This window comes from Emys orbicularis, chromosome 3, assembly GCF_028017835.1.
Source record: "Emys orbicularis isolate rEmyOrb1 chromosome 3, rEmyOrb1.hap1, whole genome shotgun sequence".
In the NCBI taxonomy this organism is placed as follows: Eukaryota; Metazoa; Chordata; order Testudines; family Emydidae; genus Emys; species Emys orbicularis.
Window position 1 is genome coordinate 132,818,567 of NC_088685.1, and position 17,230 is coordinate 132,835,796.

The 17,230-nt window shown below is 43.0% G+C and overlaps 1 protein-coding gene across 1 annotated transcript in view; it reads left to right on the top strand.

Annotated features, from left to right (window-relative positions):
• TTC13 (tetratricopeptide repeat domain 13) overlaps positions 1-17,230 on the top strand; it is a 74,304-nt gene that overhangs the window by 36,267 nt on the left and 20,807 nt on the right. Inside the window, exons 10-15 of the mRNA XM_065400656.1 lie at positions 6,019-6,160; positions 7,652-7,826; positions 8,244-8,400; positions 9,540-9,670; positions 10,274-10,406; positions 15,304-15,396. Of these exons, the coding sequence (XP_065256728.1) occupies positions 6,019-6,160; positions 7,652-7,826; positions 8,244-8,400; positions 9,540-9,670; positions 10,274-10,406; positions 15,304-15,396 (831 nt within the window). The remainder of the gene's footprint in view (positions 1-6,018; positions 6,161-7,651; positions 7,827-8,243; positions 8,401-9,539; positions 9,671-10,273; positions 10,407-15,303; positions 15,397-17,230) is intronic.

Sequence of the window (17,230 nt, forward strand, 5' to 3'; positions counted from 1 at the left end):
GTCCAGAAGCGAGTGGCCATAGCCCTCTGGAAGCTTGCAACGCCGGACAGCTACCGGTCTGTCGCGAACCAGTTTGGCGTGGGCAAATCTACTGTGGGGGTTGTTGTGATGCAAGTAGCCAACGCAATCGTTAAGGTACTGCTCTCAAAGGTAGTGACCCTGGGAAACGTGGAGGTCATCATAGATGGCTTCGCCGCGATGGGATTCCCAAACTGCGGTGGGGCTATAGATGGAACTCACATCCCTATCCTGGGACCGGAGCACCAGGCCAGCCAGTACATTAACAGAAAGGGCTACTTTTCCATGGTGCTGCAAGCACTGGTGGACCATCGGGGACGTTTTACAAACATCAACGTCGGATGGCCGGGCAAGGTTCATGACGCTTGCGTCTTCAGGAACTCTGGTCTGTTTAGACGGCTGCAGGAAGGTATTTACTTCTCGGACCACAAAATAACTCTTGGGGATGTGGAGATGCCTACAGTGATCCTTGGGGACCCAGCCTACCCGCTAATGCCCTGGCTCATGAAGCCCTACACTGGCACCCTGGACACTGAAAAAGAACTGTTCAACTACCGCCTGAGCAAGTGCAGAATGGTGGTGGAGTGTGCTTTTGGCCGTCTCAAGGGGAGATGGAGAAGCTTACTGACTCGCTGTGATCTCAGCGAAACCAATATCCCCATTGTTATAGCAGCTTGCTGTGTGCTCCACAATCTGTGTGAGAGCAAGGGGGAGACCTTTATGGCGGGGTGGGAGGTTGAGGCAAATAGCCTGGCATCTGATTACGCCCAGCCAGACAGCCGGGCGATTAGAAGAGCCCAGCGGGACGCGCTGTGCATCCGGGAGGCTTTGAAAGCTAGGTTCCACAGTGAGCAGGGTAACCAGTGACTTTTAAGTTTCTGTACAGAGAAGCTGAACCTGCCCCCGTTTCTTTACCCAGTTAATGTTGACTATCCTCTCCAGTTACAGACCCCCTCCACCCCCTTCCAAAAAAATAAAATCAGTTTTATTTTGTTAATGAACACCGTTGTCTTTAGTACTGTTTTCGCGGGAATGTTTTAAACCTGGGACGCAGACTGTGGTGGGGAGCGGGTGTAGTGTACTGATGCAAATGATCCTTCTAAACTCCAGGAATGACAGGATTCGCAGTGGCGGACTGGTTGTTTCAACGGAGCCTGCCAGCCCTCCTGAGCGGGACTGCGTGTATGTGGGGGCTATGTGACTTTATGGCAGGGGGAGGAGGGTTACAGATCCCCTGCTGCGTGGCTCTGTGATCCAGGACAAGGACCGCTGCATAAGATCTGTAACTGCCCTCCCCCGCCACAAAGTCACAGAGCAACCCCCCCCACCACGCACAGAACATGAAAACCACCTCCCAGACTGACCAGGGTAACTAGTCACTGCACTGTGTATGTGCCCTGCTGCTGGACCTGCCCCCGCCTCTGTACCCTGCTAAAGGTGACTGTCCTGACCAATTACCAAGCCCCTTCCCCCCCTTCAGACAGACTCTCCCTCAAAAGAACATGACTGAAACAGTACTGAACAGAAACGTATTTTTTATTAAGAACCACACATGAAACTGGGGGGTGAAACTTGGACGGGGGCTTGGGTGAGGCGGGCAGGAAAGGACTTTTCAAATTTTGGGGAATGACAGCCTTCTGGTGCTTGAGCAGTCTGCAGGGGTGGAGTGAGAGTTTTCACGGACTCTGCCGCCCCTCCTTCTTTGGACTTTGGGCGAGGGGGGTATGGGACTTGGTGGCGGGGGAGTGCGGTTACTGATAGACTGCAGCGGGGCTCTGTCCTCCTGCCTCCGTTCCTGCAGAACATCAACAAGGCGCCGGAGCGTGTCCGTTTGCTCCCTCAGAAGTCCAAGCAGCGTTTGAGTCGCCTGCTGGTCTTCCTGCCGCCACCTCTCCTCACGTTCCATGTGTGTCCGGTGCATTTGGGACAAATTCTCCCTCCACTGGTTCTGCTGTGCTGCCTGGGCTCGGGAGCAGCCCATTAGTTCTGAGAACATGTCCTCTCGCGTCTTCTTCTTCCTCCACCTAATGTGCGCTAGCCTCTGGGAGTGTGATGCCAGGCTGGGTTGGGAGACAGTCGCAGATGTGGCTGTGGGAATGAGGAAAAGGTAGTGAATTCCTCCGAAACAGAAATGTAGTTGTGAACAAAGAACATAGTCTTTCTCTGTGAACAAGACCATGCACCACACCTATCACATGCGCACTCAGGACAAGGTCGAATTTTCGGACCTCGCCTTCAGTGCCTGGGGTTTTGCACTGCCGATCTGGGAAGCGGGGCAGGACACCGTAATCTCTGTAGCAGGCAAACATGGTAAGCCGTAGACTTGTGGCTGCTTAAAACTTTAGGAGTACCACTGGCCTCCTTTCACATTGAAAGCAATGCCAGTCTCTGCTGCCAGCAATCGGCCAAGCAGGAACTCTGGCCCTGTCCCACCCCCTCGCGGATGTCCCAGGGAAAGATCCCTGTATGCTGCCCCTCTCCCGCCCCCACCGCGTGGCTGTAAACCAGCGGTTACAGTTCTGTAAAGGAACTTGCAAGCAGTCCCAATACTAACAGTCCCCTACCTAATTCAAAGCAGGTCATCATGAGCGACATAACTCTCATGAGGATCTCGGACAGCGAGAAGGAAAGGATGCTTCGAGAAAGCCTGCAAAGACCAGGGCCCCCTATGCCGCCATGCTGTGCAAGGCAATGATCCCGGAGTACTTGCTTGTCTCCTGGCGCGGGAACATCTCCTACTTCGGAGGACCCAAGAAGGCCGCTCTCCCCAGGAACCTGATGAACAGGCTTTCCCATTACCTGCAGGAGAGCTTCGTTGAGATGTCCGTGGAGGATTATTGCTCTATCCCTGGACATATAGACCTGATTTTAATATAGCTGCAGTGGCAGGGACTAAAGAGTGGAGCAGCTTGGGCAGCAGAATCATGCACAACCGGACACTGTTTGATTTTTTTTAAATAGTTGGAACTGATTACTTAAGCGCCCAGGGTAAAGAAATCATGAAGCACACATTGTTGTTATTATTAATATTCCAGTTTTGTAAAAAATAAATGTTTAGATGTTTAAAGCACTTACCGCTTGATCCTTCCCCTGAATCTGTGTCCGGGTTACATGCTGGGGAGGGTTGGTAGGGGATCTCTGTAAGGGTGATGAAGAGCTCCTGGCTGTCGGGGAAATCAGCTTGGTAAGCGCTGTCGACTGCCTCGTCCTCCTCCTCTCCTTCCTCATCTTCCCTGTCCGCTAACATGTCCGAGGAACCGGCCGTGGACAATATCCCATCCTCAGAGTCCACGGTCAGTGGTGGGGTAGTGGTGGCGGCCGCACCAAGGATGGAATGCAGTGCCTCGTAGAAACGGGATCTGTGGGGCTGGGATCCGGAGCGTCCGTTTGCCTCTTTGGTCTTCTGGTAGCCTTGTCTCAGCTCCTTGATTTTCACGCGGCACTGCGTTGCATCCCGGCTGTATCCTCTCTCTGCCATGGCTTTAGAGATCTTCTCATAGATCTTTGCGTTCCGTCTTTTGGAGCGCAGCTCGGAAAGCACGGACTCATCGCCCCACACAGCGATGAGATCCAAGACTTCCCGATCAGTCCATGCTGGGGCCCTCTTTCTATTCTGGGATTGCACGGCCATCACTGCTGGAGAGTTCTGCATCGTTGCCAGTGCTGCTGAGCTCGCCACGATGTCCAAACAGGAAATGAGATTCAAACTGGCCAGACAGGAAAAGGAATTCAAATTTTCCCGGGGCTTTTCCTGTGTGGCTGGTCAGAGCATCCGAGCTCGGACTGCTGTCCAGAGCGTCAACAGAGTGGTGCACTGTGGGATAGCTCCCGGAGCTATTAGCGTCGATTTCCATCCACACCAAGCCTAATTCGATATGGCCATGTCGAATTTAGCTCTACTCCCCTCGTTGGGGAGGAGTACAGAAGTCGAATTTAAGAGACCTCTATGTCGAACTAAATAGCCTCGTGGTGTGGACGGGTGCAGGGTTAATTCGATGTAACGGCGCTAAATTCGACATAAACGCCTAGTGTAGACCAGGCCATAGGAACTCTATGGTAGAGTAGGGATAGAATCCAGTTCTCCAGGATGGCCTTCAACTGTCTTCACCATGAGACGCTTCTTTCTTTTCCTACAGTCCCCTGCCTCATTCATTACACATCTTCCAACTTCTGTAACAAATGTGGCTAGGATTCTTCAGAAAAAAGCCTCCTTCATTGTGCACTCTTGTTTCATTCCCTGAGCGCCATTCATCCTGTCCCTGAATAAAAAAGGCAGAGATCCTGCAGGGGGAAAAAAGTATGGTTATCATGCAGTTAAAGACTGTATGCACAAGGGGGCAGAATTAACAATTGCACAAGCAACCTTATAATAGCATATTTAAAAAAAAATAGCCTATTAAGGTTATGTAGTGGATGTCTCAAAATAGACATGGTAGAGTAGTATTTCAGCACATTAAGTTCAAACTTACCTCCTTTTGTCTTTCTTGCCAAGCACAGACCCAATGCAATCACCAGTGCCTTGGTGCACATCTAATCATGCACTTTCCTGGTAACATCATACCCACCATGGCTGAGTGCTGGAGCCTGCCTGTAAGGCAAGTCCTGTTTTATTTTCCCCAGTAGTGCATGTGTAAATCTGTATCCATTAAGATACACGATATTAACTTCTTGAAAAGTAACCTTTTTATTCTTTAGGAGGTTTTTCAGCACAACTATTGCTTTCTTTTCTAATATAGGCAGGCTCTGTCAGTGGGGGTTTTGGCAACTGTTAGCAAAATGGGTGTTGGGATATGCAACTGAACAGGAGCTGGCAGTCATGGGTATGCAGGAGTGTTGTTTCATTTCTTATTCAGGTCTGCTAATTTAAAGTTTAGCAAATATTAAAAACATGCCAAAATGTCTCTCTCAAGTCATTTGGAAAACAAAGCTTTATTTGCCAACGTTTTTCAAACATTATTTGTAGATCACCTTTTAAGCTAACGATAAAATCATAAATTCATAGAATTTTTTTAAGGACAGAAGGGGTTCATTGTGATGATCTAATCTGACTCCCTACATAACACAAATTTTAAAATATCACCCAGTAACTCCTGCATCAAATTCAATAACTTGTGGTTGAAATAGAATGTATCTTTTTTCAGATCATCTGCTTTTGAAAAGGCTTTTGAATATGAACATTAATCAGTTAATGAACCAGCTTTAAAAATATAAATTAGTTCTTCTGCTTGGTAACTGCATGTGCTTTGATTCTTTATTTTTAATGCTGCTATCTTAAATGTGTGTGGTTGATTGGAACTCATTTAATATATTAAAATTGGATACTGTAAACTGAATTCAGAATCTTTGGTTTTACATGCCAGTTTTATCAAAAGGATATTAATTTAATTTAATTTTTAAAACTAGATCATGTTCTATTGGCTGTATCTACTTCTGAAATTAAATAATTCTAAATGTAATGATCAGTTTGGCCACTAACTGAAAATTGGCACATGTTTTTTCAAATGGCAGCTTCTGAAAAACATAAAATTTACTTACACTTCTGAATCCTATAAATAGCTTGGGGGTGGGGGGTGGAGATATCAGCTGGACGTCTTCAATTGTATCTTATTCAAGGGTGCTCATTGTAGGAGGCTTTCATTCTTGTCGATTCTGAGGAAGAACTGTCCAGGAAATGCATAAAGTTTCATAGTCAATGGTTAATGCCCACAGAGAATTGTGTGAATCCAGGGTCTAGTGGGATTCTGTATCCAAGAGTAGATCCTTTAGGTGAAGAATTGTGAACAACAGTTTGGTTGTCACTGCTGAAGAAGTTGCAGAACTCTTATCTTACTCAAAGAAATTGTCCCTAATGTGATTTAAAAAAAATCAGCCTTAGCTAGATCATATCTTTTCTTAATATCTTCATTTGGATTGCATTAAAATTATTTGGTAAAAAGGTAGGTTTGTATGTTCACCATTGCTTTTTATGTTCCTCACTTATGACTTTATGGAATTACCTAGGGAACTTGGTAACTTTGATGCTGCCACAGAGAGCTTCCAGAAGGCTTTGTTGCTAAATCAAAATCACGTTCAGACGTTACAGCTCAGAGGAATGATGCTTTACCATCATGGTAGCCTAGATGAGGCACTGAAGAATTTTAAGGTAAGCACAGGTAGACCTTAGAGATGTGTACTAGATTAAGGATTGATATTTTTTAATTAAACCTAATACTTATCAAATTACAATTAAAATGAAATACAATAATGTTACGTTCCACATTCTGAATATGAATGAAAATTTGTATTACAAGTAAAATACAATTCTGTATACAATCTCTGTTTTGTAAGCATGATTTTTAGTTTTACAATTCGTGAATGATGAACCAGTTCAGGCATGGGAGGGAACTGAGACATTTTCCCCCAGACTTACCAATTGTTAATACTAGACTCTTAAATGGTATTTTATAAGGTTTTGAAATGCTCAGATTGATTTTATTCAGTAATTTGGTCAGAAGTGGTACCCAAAGTTTTGAAATTCCATAAGGGGTTGGAGGGCTGTTCTCATAAGACAGGTAGCCAATTTTGTAATCTCAAGGTTCAGATAAGCATCTGAATTTTTGGATCTTAATCTTTTGAGTTTTCTCCATCACGAACAATAACAGCTAACACTTTTGTGTAGAGTGATCCATCTGAAATTGTAAAAACACGTGCCTGTCCATGAGGTAGATAAATTATATTCTAATTTTGCAGATCCAGAAACTAAGGCACAGATGTTAAATGACTTGCCCAAAGTCTCTCAGTGAGTCATCGGCAGAGCAAGGAACAGAGCCAAGTCTAAGAATCCCTACTTCCCTATCTTAACAAGCACACTTTCCTTTTTGTTTATTTAGAACATTGTATATCTTTATGTAAATTACCATGTGTCCCTGTTTTGTGACTCAATTTGTAGATCTTGTTGTATTTTAAAAAACAGTTTAAATAGCAAATGCTGTGTGAAGAGATGCAGATAACTCGAGTGTTTAATACATCCATGTGGTCAGAGAATTTTGTTTTCGGGTACCAAATTCTAAAGTATCCAATTGTCTAGCATTATGCTAAAACTATCATGATGTAGTACAGAATTGACTGTCAGGTAATGGTAGTGCAGTGCGTGAATTTCAGAGCTATGATGCTTGGTGGAAGAGAAGAACTGATGGTGGATACATTGTATAAAGTTGCATCTTAAGAAAAATGTCTCCTATTTTTAGGGTCGGTTTGCACTAGGAAATGACATGTTATGCCAATGCTTGTCAACAGTGGGTTCCTTCTAGCCTCTCATCTGGTGCTGAAAACTGTTTAGCTGCGAGTGTAGCTTCAACAAAATCACTTGGTTACCGAAAGTGTGATCAAGATCAAGTTTCACGAACACTGTTACATTTTGTGTAATGGTGATGAAAATATTTTCTCCATCTTAGCTAGCAATTAATTAAATTGTTTTTAACATCAGTTGAAGAAAAGTCATTGGGAAAACAGTTGCTGACAACTTTTGAAAGTAAAAGACCATTCCCTGGTGTCAGCCTTGTGACTAAAGAGCTTAGTAATGTATATTAGACAGTTCCAAGATACCCAGGTTAATTTTTTTTTTATTTATTGACTTGTTTCTTTAATCTTCTAGAGATGTCTTCAGCTAGAGCCATATAATGAAGTATGCCAGTATATGAAAGGTCTCAGTCATGTTGCAATGGGGCAGTTTTATGAGGGCATAAAAGCTCAGACCAAGGTTATGTTAAATGATCCACTACCAGGCCAGAAGGCTAGCCCAGAGTACCTAAAAGTGAAATACCTCCGAGGTAAGTTACGGTTGGGGGGAAAATGTCCTTTGACATAGGACTAAAATTGCCTAAGTGTAAGAGTCACTTATGGAAAACTATTTTAAGTAAGATGTATGTATTCACCTGAGTGCTGAGTTGAGTGAGCTGTCTTCATAGGTGTCTTGGCGCTTGTTTGTTCAGAGTTAAAAGCCAGGACCAGAAATCAAACTTGGGTCTTGGTTTAGTAGTAAAAGTAACTATCGTACCACTTAACTGGCCTAGACTTTTAACTGTTTAGCTAGGATCAAGTTTAACATTGATTAATTTAGTAAGGTATTTATCTTAAATATCTTAACAAATATATACTCCTGTTTTAAATTCTTCTTTGGGGGTAAGTAACTGTTGGCCGAGAACAAAAATAACACTTATTTGTATTGTTTTTCTTTACCTCCGCAGAATATTCTCGATATTTGCATGCCCATCTTGATACCCCTCTTACTGAATATAATGTAGATACAGATCTTCCTGGAAACTTTAAGGACCATTGGGCCAAAAACCTTCCCTTTTTAATAGAAGACTATGAAGAACAGCCAGGATTGCAGCCACATATAAAGTGAGTGGTTTTTAGACAGACCATTTAGAGCATTCCTGGTAGGATTTTTTCAAAAAATGGCATCTGAGGATTAATTTATCACAAATGTTTAACACTGCCTGAAGCCCACAGAAAATGTTGGGCACTTTTCAAATTCAGAGGGGCTGCAAATGCTTGATTTAGCTCAGTAAAAAAGAGGTGGAATCAGAACTTGGTCAAAATGATCTTCTCTAGTTCCACGTAATTCAGTAAAGATAACTCAGGTTATACAGCCATGTTAACTGTTTTGTTCTTTATTTTGTCTTGGAACTGGATTAGTAATTAGATTATAGATCACTTTAGTTCTAGAGAAACTCAGGATAGACTTCCATCTGGACATCCATCCTTAGTGCAGAAACCTCAATTTGGAGTTTTCTTACTGTTGAGTATTTGATTTTTTTTTATTTTTTAAAGGTTATAATTTCTCAGTTACTCGGACATTAGATATATTAATTGTAACTCTGACTGAATGAAATTGTGTCTTACACTCCACCTCTAGAGTGGTGGTAATCAGTCACCAAAGCAAAGGCTTTATCAGATTAGGATTTAAAAGTTTAACTATCAGGGAAGTAGACCTTTTCCCCACATGAGATTTTCTCTCTCTCTGAAAACTAGCCTTCAGTTTTATGGTCATTTCACACAACATGGCTTAGAAACTTGTCATTTTGTAGGTATGGGCTCAAACCTGCATTTCTTATGCATGCAAAACATCTACTGACTTCAGTCGGAGTTTTAGAGAAGGAATTACAGAATCAGACCCCTAGTCTGTTACTCCTCATATTTTCTTTCATGCCATAGCTCTGATCCCTATGAAATTCAGGATTAATATACACTGAGGAGGTGACTCACTATAAAGCCTTTTGCAATAATTAAGTCTGATGGTAAAATACTGTTCCTATTGAGATGAATGAGTTTTGCTATTGACTTCATTGGGGTCAGAATTTCACCTCGTTTGGTTTGTGTGTGTATCTACAACACGTGTGTTTTTTGGTACTGCTTTTAATTCTTTTCTGGGCTTGTGTTACTGACCACCACAAATACAGATTGTTTTAAAGCTGTTTTCAGGAGCCATCATGGCAGATGGTGGTTGATATTTACTTTGTGAACTTTTTTTCTTCAAGGGATGTGCTATTTCAGAATTTTGAAAGCTATAAACCTGAAGTGCAAGAACTTGTATGTGTGGCTGATCGTCTGGGTTCACTGATGCAATATGAGACACCAGGATTCCTTCCAAATAAGAGAATACACAGAGGTATGCGGGGGGACTCTCCACCTGGGAATGGAAACTAAAAATGTCGATGCTTGCTTTGATAGCACTTTGAGCTAATAAACTTAAGGTTGTTTTACACTGGGTACTTATATCGGCATAATGACGTCTCAGGGATGTGCAAAATCCACATCCCTGAAGGACGTAGCTTTGCCAACTGACTCCTGATGTAGACAGCACTAGGTCGATGAAGAATTCTTCCGTAGACCTAGCTACCAGTTATACGGGAGGTGCATTACCTACAGTGATGCAGCTGCAGCGGTTTAAGTAAAAAATATACTCTTAAAGTGATATGCAGTTGTAAAACCTTTTTCATTTCCATTCATCTGAAATGTATTCTACAAAAATGTGTAGATGTAAAATTTACAGATAACCACACTTTGTATCTTAATAGGTACATATTTTCTGAGGCATCATGGTCTAGCTCTGGACTGGAAGCCATGAGCTACTGGGTCTTAATACCAGCATTAACACTAGCTACTTCTGTTCCCTTGAACAGGTCTCTTAACTTGGCTGCTTCAGTTCCCCCCTATAAAATGGAAAGTCTCTGAGTGGACTAATTGGTTCTATATATTCTTTGTTGTTCAGCAATGGGGCTGGCTGCTTTGGAAGTAATGCAAGCTGTGCAGCGGACATGGGCAAACTCAAAAGTTCGAATGAATGGGAAAACCAGATTGATGCAGTGGAGAGATATGTTTGACATTGCTGTGAAATGGCGAAGGTAATGCTTAAGAGAAGAGAGCTACTAAGCCTTATCTTGTGATATTGATGCAAGTTCCTGTTAGTGGAATTTAAGACAGACTGAACAACTGCAGGCTTTGTACTAGATGTGGAGGCAGATCTCTTTGGAATCTTAGCCCCTACTGCTTTAACTGCATCCTCACTTATGGGCTGGTCCACTGTGCAGTGTTTGCAGGGATTTTCATAAAGGGTTGTTTAACAACTCTTCATCCAAAGGAGGAATACTCATGCAGGTTGAGGTCTCCTTGGTCTGCGCTTGGCAGAGATTAGAGGCACTGCACTTTTTCACAAGATGAATTTGAAAAGCTAAAATAAATAAGTGTTTTAAAGGAGACAGAGGGTAGTGGGATACAAATTCAGCTAGCAGAATAGAGGTTGGTTATTGTAAAGTAGTTTAGACTTTCTTCACATGCAAAGGCCTCTTGCATTGTATTTTTTTCCATCAGTTAATCCATTTGGGGAGGGAAGTCCATTAAATAGTATGACCACTACTGAGTTAACTGTAGGAATCAAAAAGATTTGGTATGCAGAGCATGCTTTAAAGTTCCTTTTTATAAAGAAATTTCTGGGCTTTTTTTCTGAACTTTGCAAGGAAGAATAAAAACAAGTTGATCTCTTGTGATGGCATGCATTGTTTTTAAATGGGAGCCTGAATCTAACCATCTTTCTAGCCTCTGCTTTCAATTTTACTTGTTCTCAATAAGGTAAAAATAACTTGAATAGTAAGACTATTTTTGTTGTAAAAATTGTTAACAAAATTTATACACTACATCTATTGAGTTATTTACAAAAATCTTACATTTTTTTTCACCGCTTCCTCCAACATACTGCCCCTTCCTGGGAGTTGCAATTCAGTTTGAAGAACTTTGTTCTAGATTACTGTTTCAAATGCAGTCCAACTGATGTCCATTTCTCAGAAACTTTTGGTCAAGGCACAATAATTAGCACCCTTAGTGACAGTCTCAGCAGAGATATAAATGAGAATCAACTATTTCATTCTTTTTTGAGTGATTGGCCCATGGATGTCACTCTTGGCACATGTGTGTGTGATTGGATTCTTTTAGTTCTTAGTGTCTGTTAGGGCCATGCCTGTGCTGTAGATGGCTGTAAGCCGCCCACCCCACCCCACAAACACACCTGAGGGCAGAGGGCCCAACTGTCCCTCAGTTCCTTCTTACTGCCTGTGACAGCGAAATGAAACCCTTGTAATGTCCACTCTTTGCTCTGTGCGTTGCTAGTGTGAATTGGGATTATAGTTGGTAAAATAAAGGGTTGCTAGCAACACGGCAGAAGCTAAATCACCAGAATTCATTGCTTATCCCTTGTGTGATGCTTTGATGTCTATGAATCATGAGTACTCTCAGTGCCTACTCTGCCCAGGGCCGGCTCCAGGCACCAGCGCCGCAAGCAGGTGCTTGGGGCGGCCAATGGAGAGGGGCGGCACGTCTGGCTCTTCAGCGGCAATTCGGCGGCGGGTCCCTCAGTCCCTCTCGGAGGGAAGGAGCTGCCACCAAATTGCCGCCGAAGAATGAAGCAGCGGCGGTAGAAGTGCCGATCGCGCCTCTTCTCTCCTCCCCCCCCCACCCCCTTTCACTGTTTGGGGCAGCAAAAACATTGGAAACGGCCCTGACTCTGCCTAGGAGAGAGACCCATCCCTGGGTGATGTTCTGTATGTTGCTCCTTCTGTGCATGCACTTAGAGCTAGAGCAGCCTGCTGGAAGCAGTTCCTCCTTCAGAAATTGATACAAGCCTCCTCTGACTCAGAGAGGAAAGCTACTGCCCAGCCTCAGACATCTGTAAGTCTTGCTCCATTAGTGCCCTGATGAGCTGAGATTTCAGTCCGAGTTTTTAGGCCACATCTACTCAAAGGCCCCATTTGTCTGCCATTATTCTGGCATTGACGTCCTCTGGTGGGCAGGAAAGAATATGGTTTTAGGGATGAGCAAAGCACAGGTCACCATCTCTGGTGCCTAGTAAGTTGAGGCACAAGAGTCGTCATGTTTCTGATTTGTGTTGCGCTCCATCTAAGAGCCAGAAGCTTGTTAAGGCCCCTTCTGCTTCCCAGATACTGACCACTAAGCGAGCAGAAGTGGTACCTACTAAATATGTTGACTGCACTTCTCTTGGTATCAACCTTACCACTGAGCACCTTGGAACAGAGTCTTGGCACCAAGTGCATCAGAACTAGAAGCCTGGTACCTTCCACCTCAGTCTTGGTTGCCTTGAAACAGTGTCCAGCAGTACCTGCTACCTTGCTACCAGCTATCTTGGTACTAAAGCATACATGGTGCCAAATGGATTTGGTGCTGGAGTCACCTTTCCTTAAGAGCTTGACGGTGGTGATGTCCAAACCACCAGCTTCAGAGTTACCAGAATATCAGGCTAAGGAGGTATTCCTGGTACTGACCTCTCCTTCAGAGGCAGGGCAGTCCCAGTAGAATGGCCCCTTCCCTTGGAGGAAGTATATTACTACTACTCTTCCTCCTCCACCTCTGAACATGGTAGGGACTCATCTCCCACCCATCTGCTCTCAACTTCCTGGGTAGCACAGTGGGAATTGGGAAGACATTCTAAAGAAGATTCCTTGAGAGTAACAGAAAGAGACCTGGGAGTCATAGGGAACATCCCTCCTGGAACCCCTCCATGTGCTGTTCACACTGCAGTGCATACTATGGCTAATGCAATAGCAATGAGAAAGGTCATCATAGCTTCACTACCTGGGGAATCCCAGGGAGTTCTAGACAACAAGCAAGGACTTACCATTTGAGGGCAACAAACTTTGGCCCTCCACTCCTAACTCTGTACTCTCTGGGCCTCTTTTTTTCTGCCCCAAAAAGAAAGTAAAAAAGTCAGAACCCTTATTCAGACAGCACTTCTCTGTCCAATATTGTCATCAGCCACAGAGGACTTCAGAGCTACAGAGGAAGAGAGAGAGTCCACTGGAGATGGCCCTCTGTCTGGTCTTCTGCTGCCCCTCAATCTGAGGCTTCCACCAGTCAATTTCAAAAGCTTGGTAGAACCATCAGAGGATACTTTAGACCCCTCCCTGCCCTTTCCACATCAACATGGCAACTGCCTCTTTTATTTCCAGGAAGGTTGGGCTAGAATCATCTTGGACCAGTGGGTCCTACAACTGGAAGCAGTGGAGGAAGTGCCCTTAGAATTTAGGGGCAGACATTTTTATTCCCGTTACTTTCTCATTCCAAAGAACCATTAGTTGGTGACCCATCCTGGATTTTCAACATGCCAACAACTTCATTTGCTCTTTCAAATTCTGGATGTTCATTTGGCCTCCATAATTTTCTTGTTAGATCCTCAAGGCTGGTTTGCAGCTCTCGACATGCAAAATGCCTGTTTCCATACATCCATTCATCCAGCCCGCTAGATATACCTCAGATTCCTGGTAGAAACATCTCACTAAATGACCACTGTGGCCCCCTCATCGCTGTAGTGTCTGAACATGTCAGTCTTTAATGTATTTATCCTCACAACACGCACATGAGGTAGGGAAGTGCTATTATCTCCATTTTACAGACAACGAACCAAGGCACAGAGAGACTAATTGGCTTGCCCAAGATCACACAGGTAATCTGGCAAAGCAGGGAGTTAAATTTAGGTCCCCTAATTCCTAGGCTACTTCCCTAAACACTGGACCATCTATCAGTGAGTCCATCACTACCAGTACAGAGTTCTGCTTTTTAGTTTTCCATAGCACTGAGGATGCTCATCAAGTACTACTACAGACTCTGGCTAAAGAACTGAGAGACAATGGGGAGGGACGCATGAGGACATCTAGGGCATTGACTTGACCCCAATTGATATTGCTGGCTAGAAGAATCCAGTCTCATGCGCATGCTCTCCAAAAGTTGGAAGTCATGTGGACAATACATCCTGAAGAACCATGTATGTTTGTAACTGTTCTTTATACTAAAGTATTGCCTAGAGGCCTTAACCAAGTCAGGACCCCATTGTGCTAGACTCTGTACAGACATGAAGTAAAAAGACAGTACCTATCCAAGAGAAGTTAGTCTAAAAGACAAGATATATAACATGGATGAAACAAGTGGGAGAGGGGGGATGTAGCAACAATAATATGAAAAGGTTTTTATCCTAGACAGGCGGTGTGCACAATTATTAGGTGCAACAAGCTAATCAGTAGCAGTAATCTGTTACTGTTCTTAAATGTAAATCTACCCCCAAATAATATTTGAAGCATACCTGTCGGGCAATATTGGGGAAGCTTGACCTCCCACCACCTGTGCTCCACCTGTTCTTTGGATAAATGGAGGACTTGAGCTAGTGCCCCCATTTTAGCAGCCCTACATGAGAAAAGATAGGGAAGTGAAGTTACTGCCCTCTTTTTCTTATGGGAAGTGGTTCTCGGATACCAGAGGAGAATACAAGTTGCTAGGTTAGAGCATGTGTTAAAATGAACCCACAGAAAGTTTTATTCCTGAAAATATTCTTGTTTTCCCTTTTGTATTAGGTAGTTAAAAAAGAGCTATGAAAGATTGCAGGATACATTGCAGCAATTTACTCTGCTAGCAAAGAGTTAACTATTTCAAACTGTCTAGCTGCATTAGTGAGAATTTTATTAACTGCTTTCTTCCTGTTACAGAAGCTGATACACATTTCAGTAAAAAAAAAAAAATCCGCACCTTGTTTTATGATCTCTGAATTCAAGCTTTGCTTAAAGGCATTGATGCATGAACCAGCTTCTCAGAGCTATAGGTTACATCAGATGGCAGCACAGGTTGGCAGTTATGTTTAAGATGGAACATTAGAAATTTTCATAACTGATATTTTCTTGATTTAAAATATGACCTGTAATAAGACTTCTTTAGGTGCACAAATTTTAACAGGGTATTTCTTTGTAGGATAGCTGATCCAGACCAGCCCGTGCTTTGGTTAGACCAAATGCCAGCTCGAAGTCTTAGTAGAGGCTTTAATAACCACATCAATCTAATCAGGTATGAAGTTTTTGCCTAATCTTGTTTGCATTAGGAATTGTGCTAAAATATGTAGGCTGTTCGTGAACTATTATAGCTGACCGTGTTCAGTGTGTACATACTATGTAATGTCTAACACTTTGACTGTTTTGTTTTTAATTCTAGTAGAGCTTTTGTTTATTTTTCCACTCATTAAAAACAAATGATCATCTCTCATGATTTTTTTTCACCCCCTTCTTTTTTCTGAATCTAATGTTTTACATTATCTTTATTTTGGCGAGAGATAAATAGGTCCCAAAAGATAACTTTTCATTCTAGTTTTTAATTCCCAAATTAAACTACCTACTTCATATACCTAAGATTAAACCCATTGTCATTGATGTATTTTCCACAAATGCTACTCCCAGAAGGCAGTACTGCCAGCTGTAATTGCACAGTACTAGGCAATCTGTGTTTCCTACTTTGTAACCATCATCCATTAGTAGTATTTAGAGGAAATGTTTCAGCTTGGAAAGGTTAAAGACACAGGTGTCAAAATACCTAAGAAGCTGAAAGGTAACTGCAGTTTCAGAAAAAGGTTCAAACTTGAAAAATTCAAATCATTGTTGTACGTTCCTCCTCCTTCATACCATAAAACAAGATTCTGTATAGCAAGCATTACAGCTCCACCTACCACGAAGCAATGAAGGAAGGAGAGAGACATGTGGCAAAATCACTGTCAGTCATGGATGGAGAGTGTGTGTACGCTCGCAAATATGTAGCCATGCTCCCATCTTCCTTTATGGGAAGCGGAATCCTTGTTTAGTCCTGCTACTTTTATTTCTAACCCTGTTTTTCAGTGTTACTCAAAAAGAAAAAAAATTAGAAAAAGAACTTTCTAAAAATATTTTACAGAAAGAATTACTGATGTTTAAAGCTCTCAGTGCACAGGATGATAGTGTTCTTTCTCTCTCTCTCTCGGCAACTCCTACCATTTCCCATTCCACAGAATGGAGCCCAGCAGTCTGACGTTTTCTCTGGGGTATGTAAGTACAGGTTTGGCTGAAACTCTGATGTAGCTCAGTAACTGCCTTGTAGGGCCAGATACATTAGCTGTTTCCAGCTCTTCAGGGACAATGTTGTGCTCAGACCTCTGTATTCTTCCTCTCAAATTAAATTCTGCTTCCTGGGTCCCAGTCTTCTCTTGACTTTTGCTTTATCCTCCTCTCTCTCCCATTACAGATGTAGCAGAATCCAAACACTCTTCTTTCTTAAAGGGTGGAGGGCAACCCCTACCTCAGGCCATAACTCATTACCTGTTTTTTTCCTCAATATGGGAGATAGAGGGAGAAGCGGAGCTTGAACCTCCAGCTTTGGCTTGCATCGTCAGCAGAAAAAAGAGAACTCTAAGGAATGCCCTACTCTTGCTAGTGTTATTAATAGTGAGGAAAGAGTGCCTACTTTGCAAAGGCATTTCTCTGTCCCTGATCTTCAGTTCAGTAACCCTGCTTGTCTCTCAGTAGTCTAAATATTTCTTATGCCTTTCTCTCATCAGATAACACTAGCAATCCTATAGTTTGATGTTCCAACAAGTCTAGTGAGTCCCTGTGAGATGTCTAGGCTATACTTGTACTGAAATGGGTTACTGTCTCTTCATAAGGTGCAGGACCAGACTGAATCAATTTCTGACCTTTCCTTTTGGCCTGACCTGTGCTCCTTGGGTCTTTACCATGGCTTGAATAATACTGATAGTGCTTTCTTGACCGAATGATTAATATCCCTACCTGGATTACAATCTGTTTGGAAGGGCCTAAATCTTCCCAGACTAGTGAACCTTCATGCTTCCCCATCACAAGTTTTGACTGCATCCTTTCTG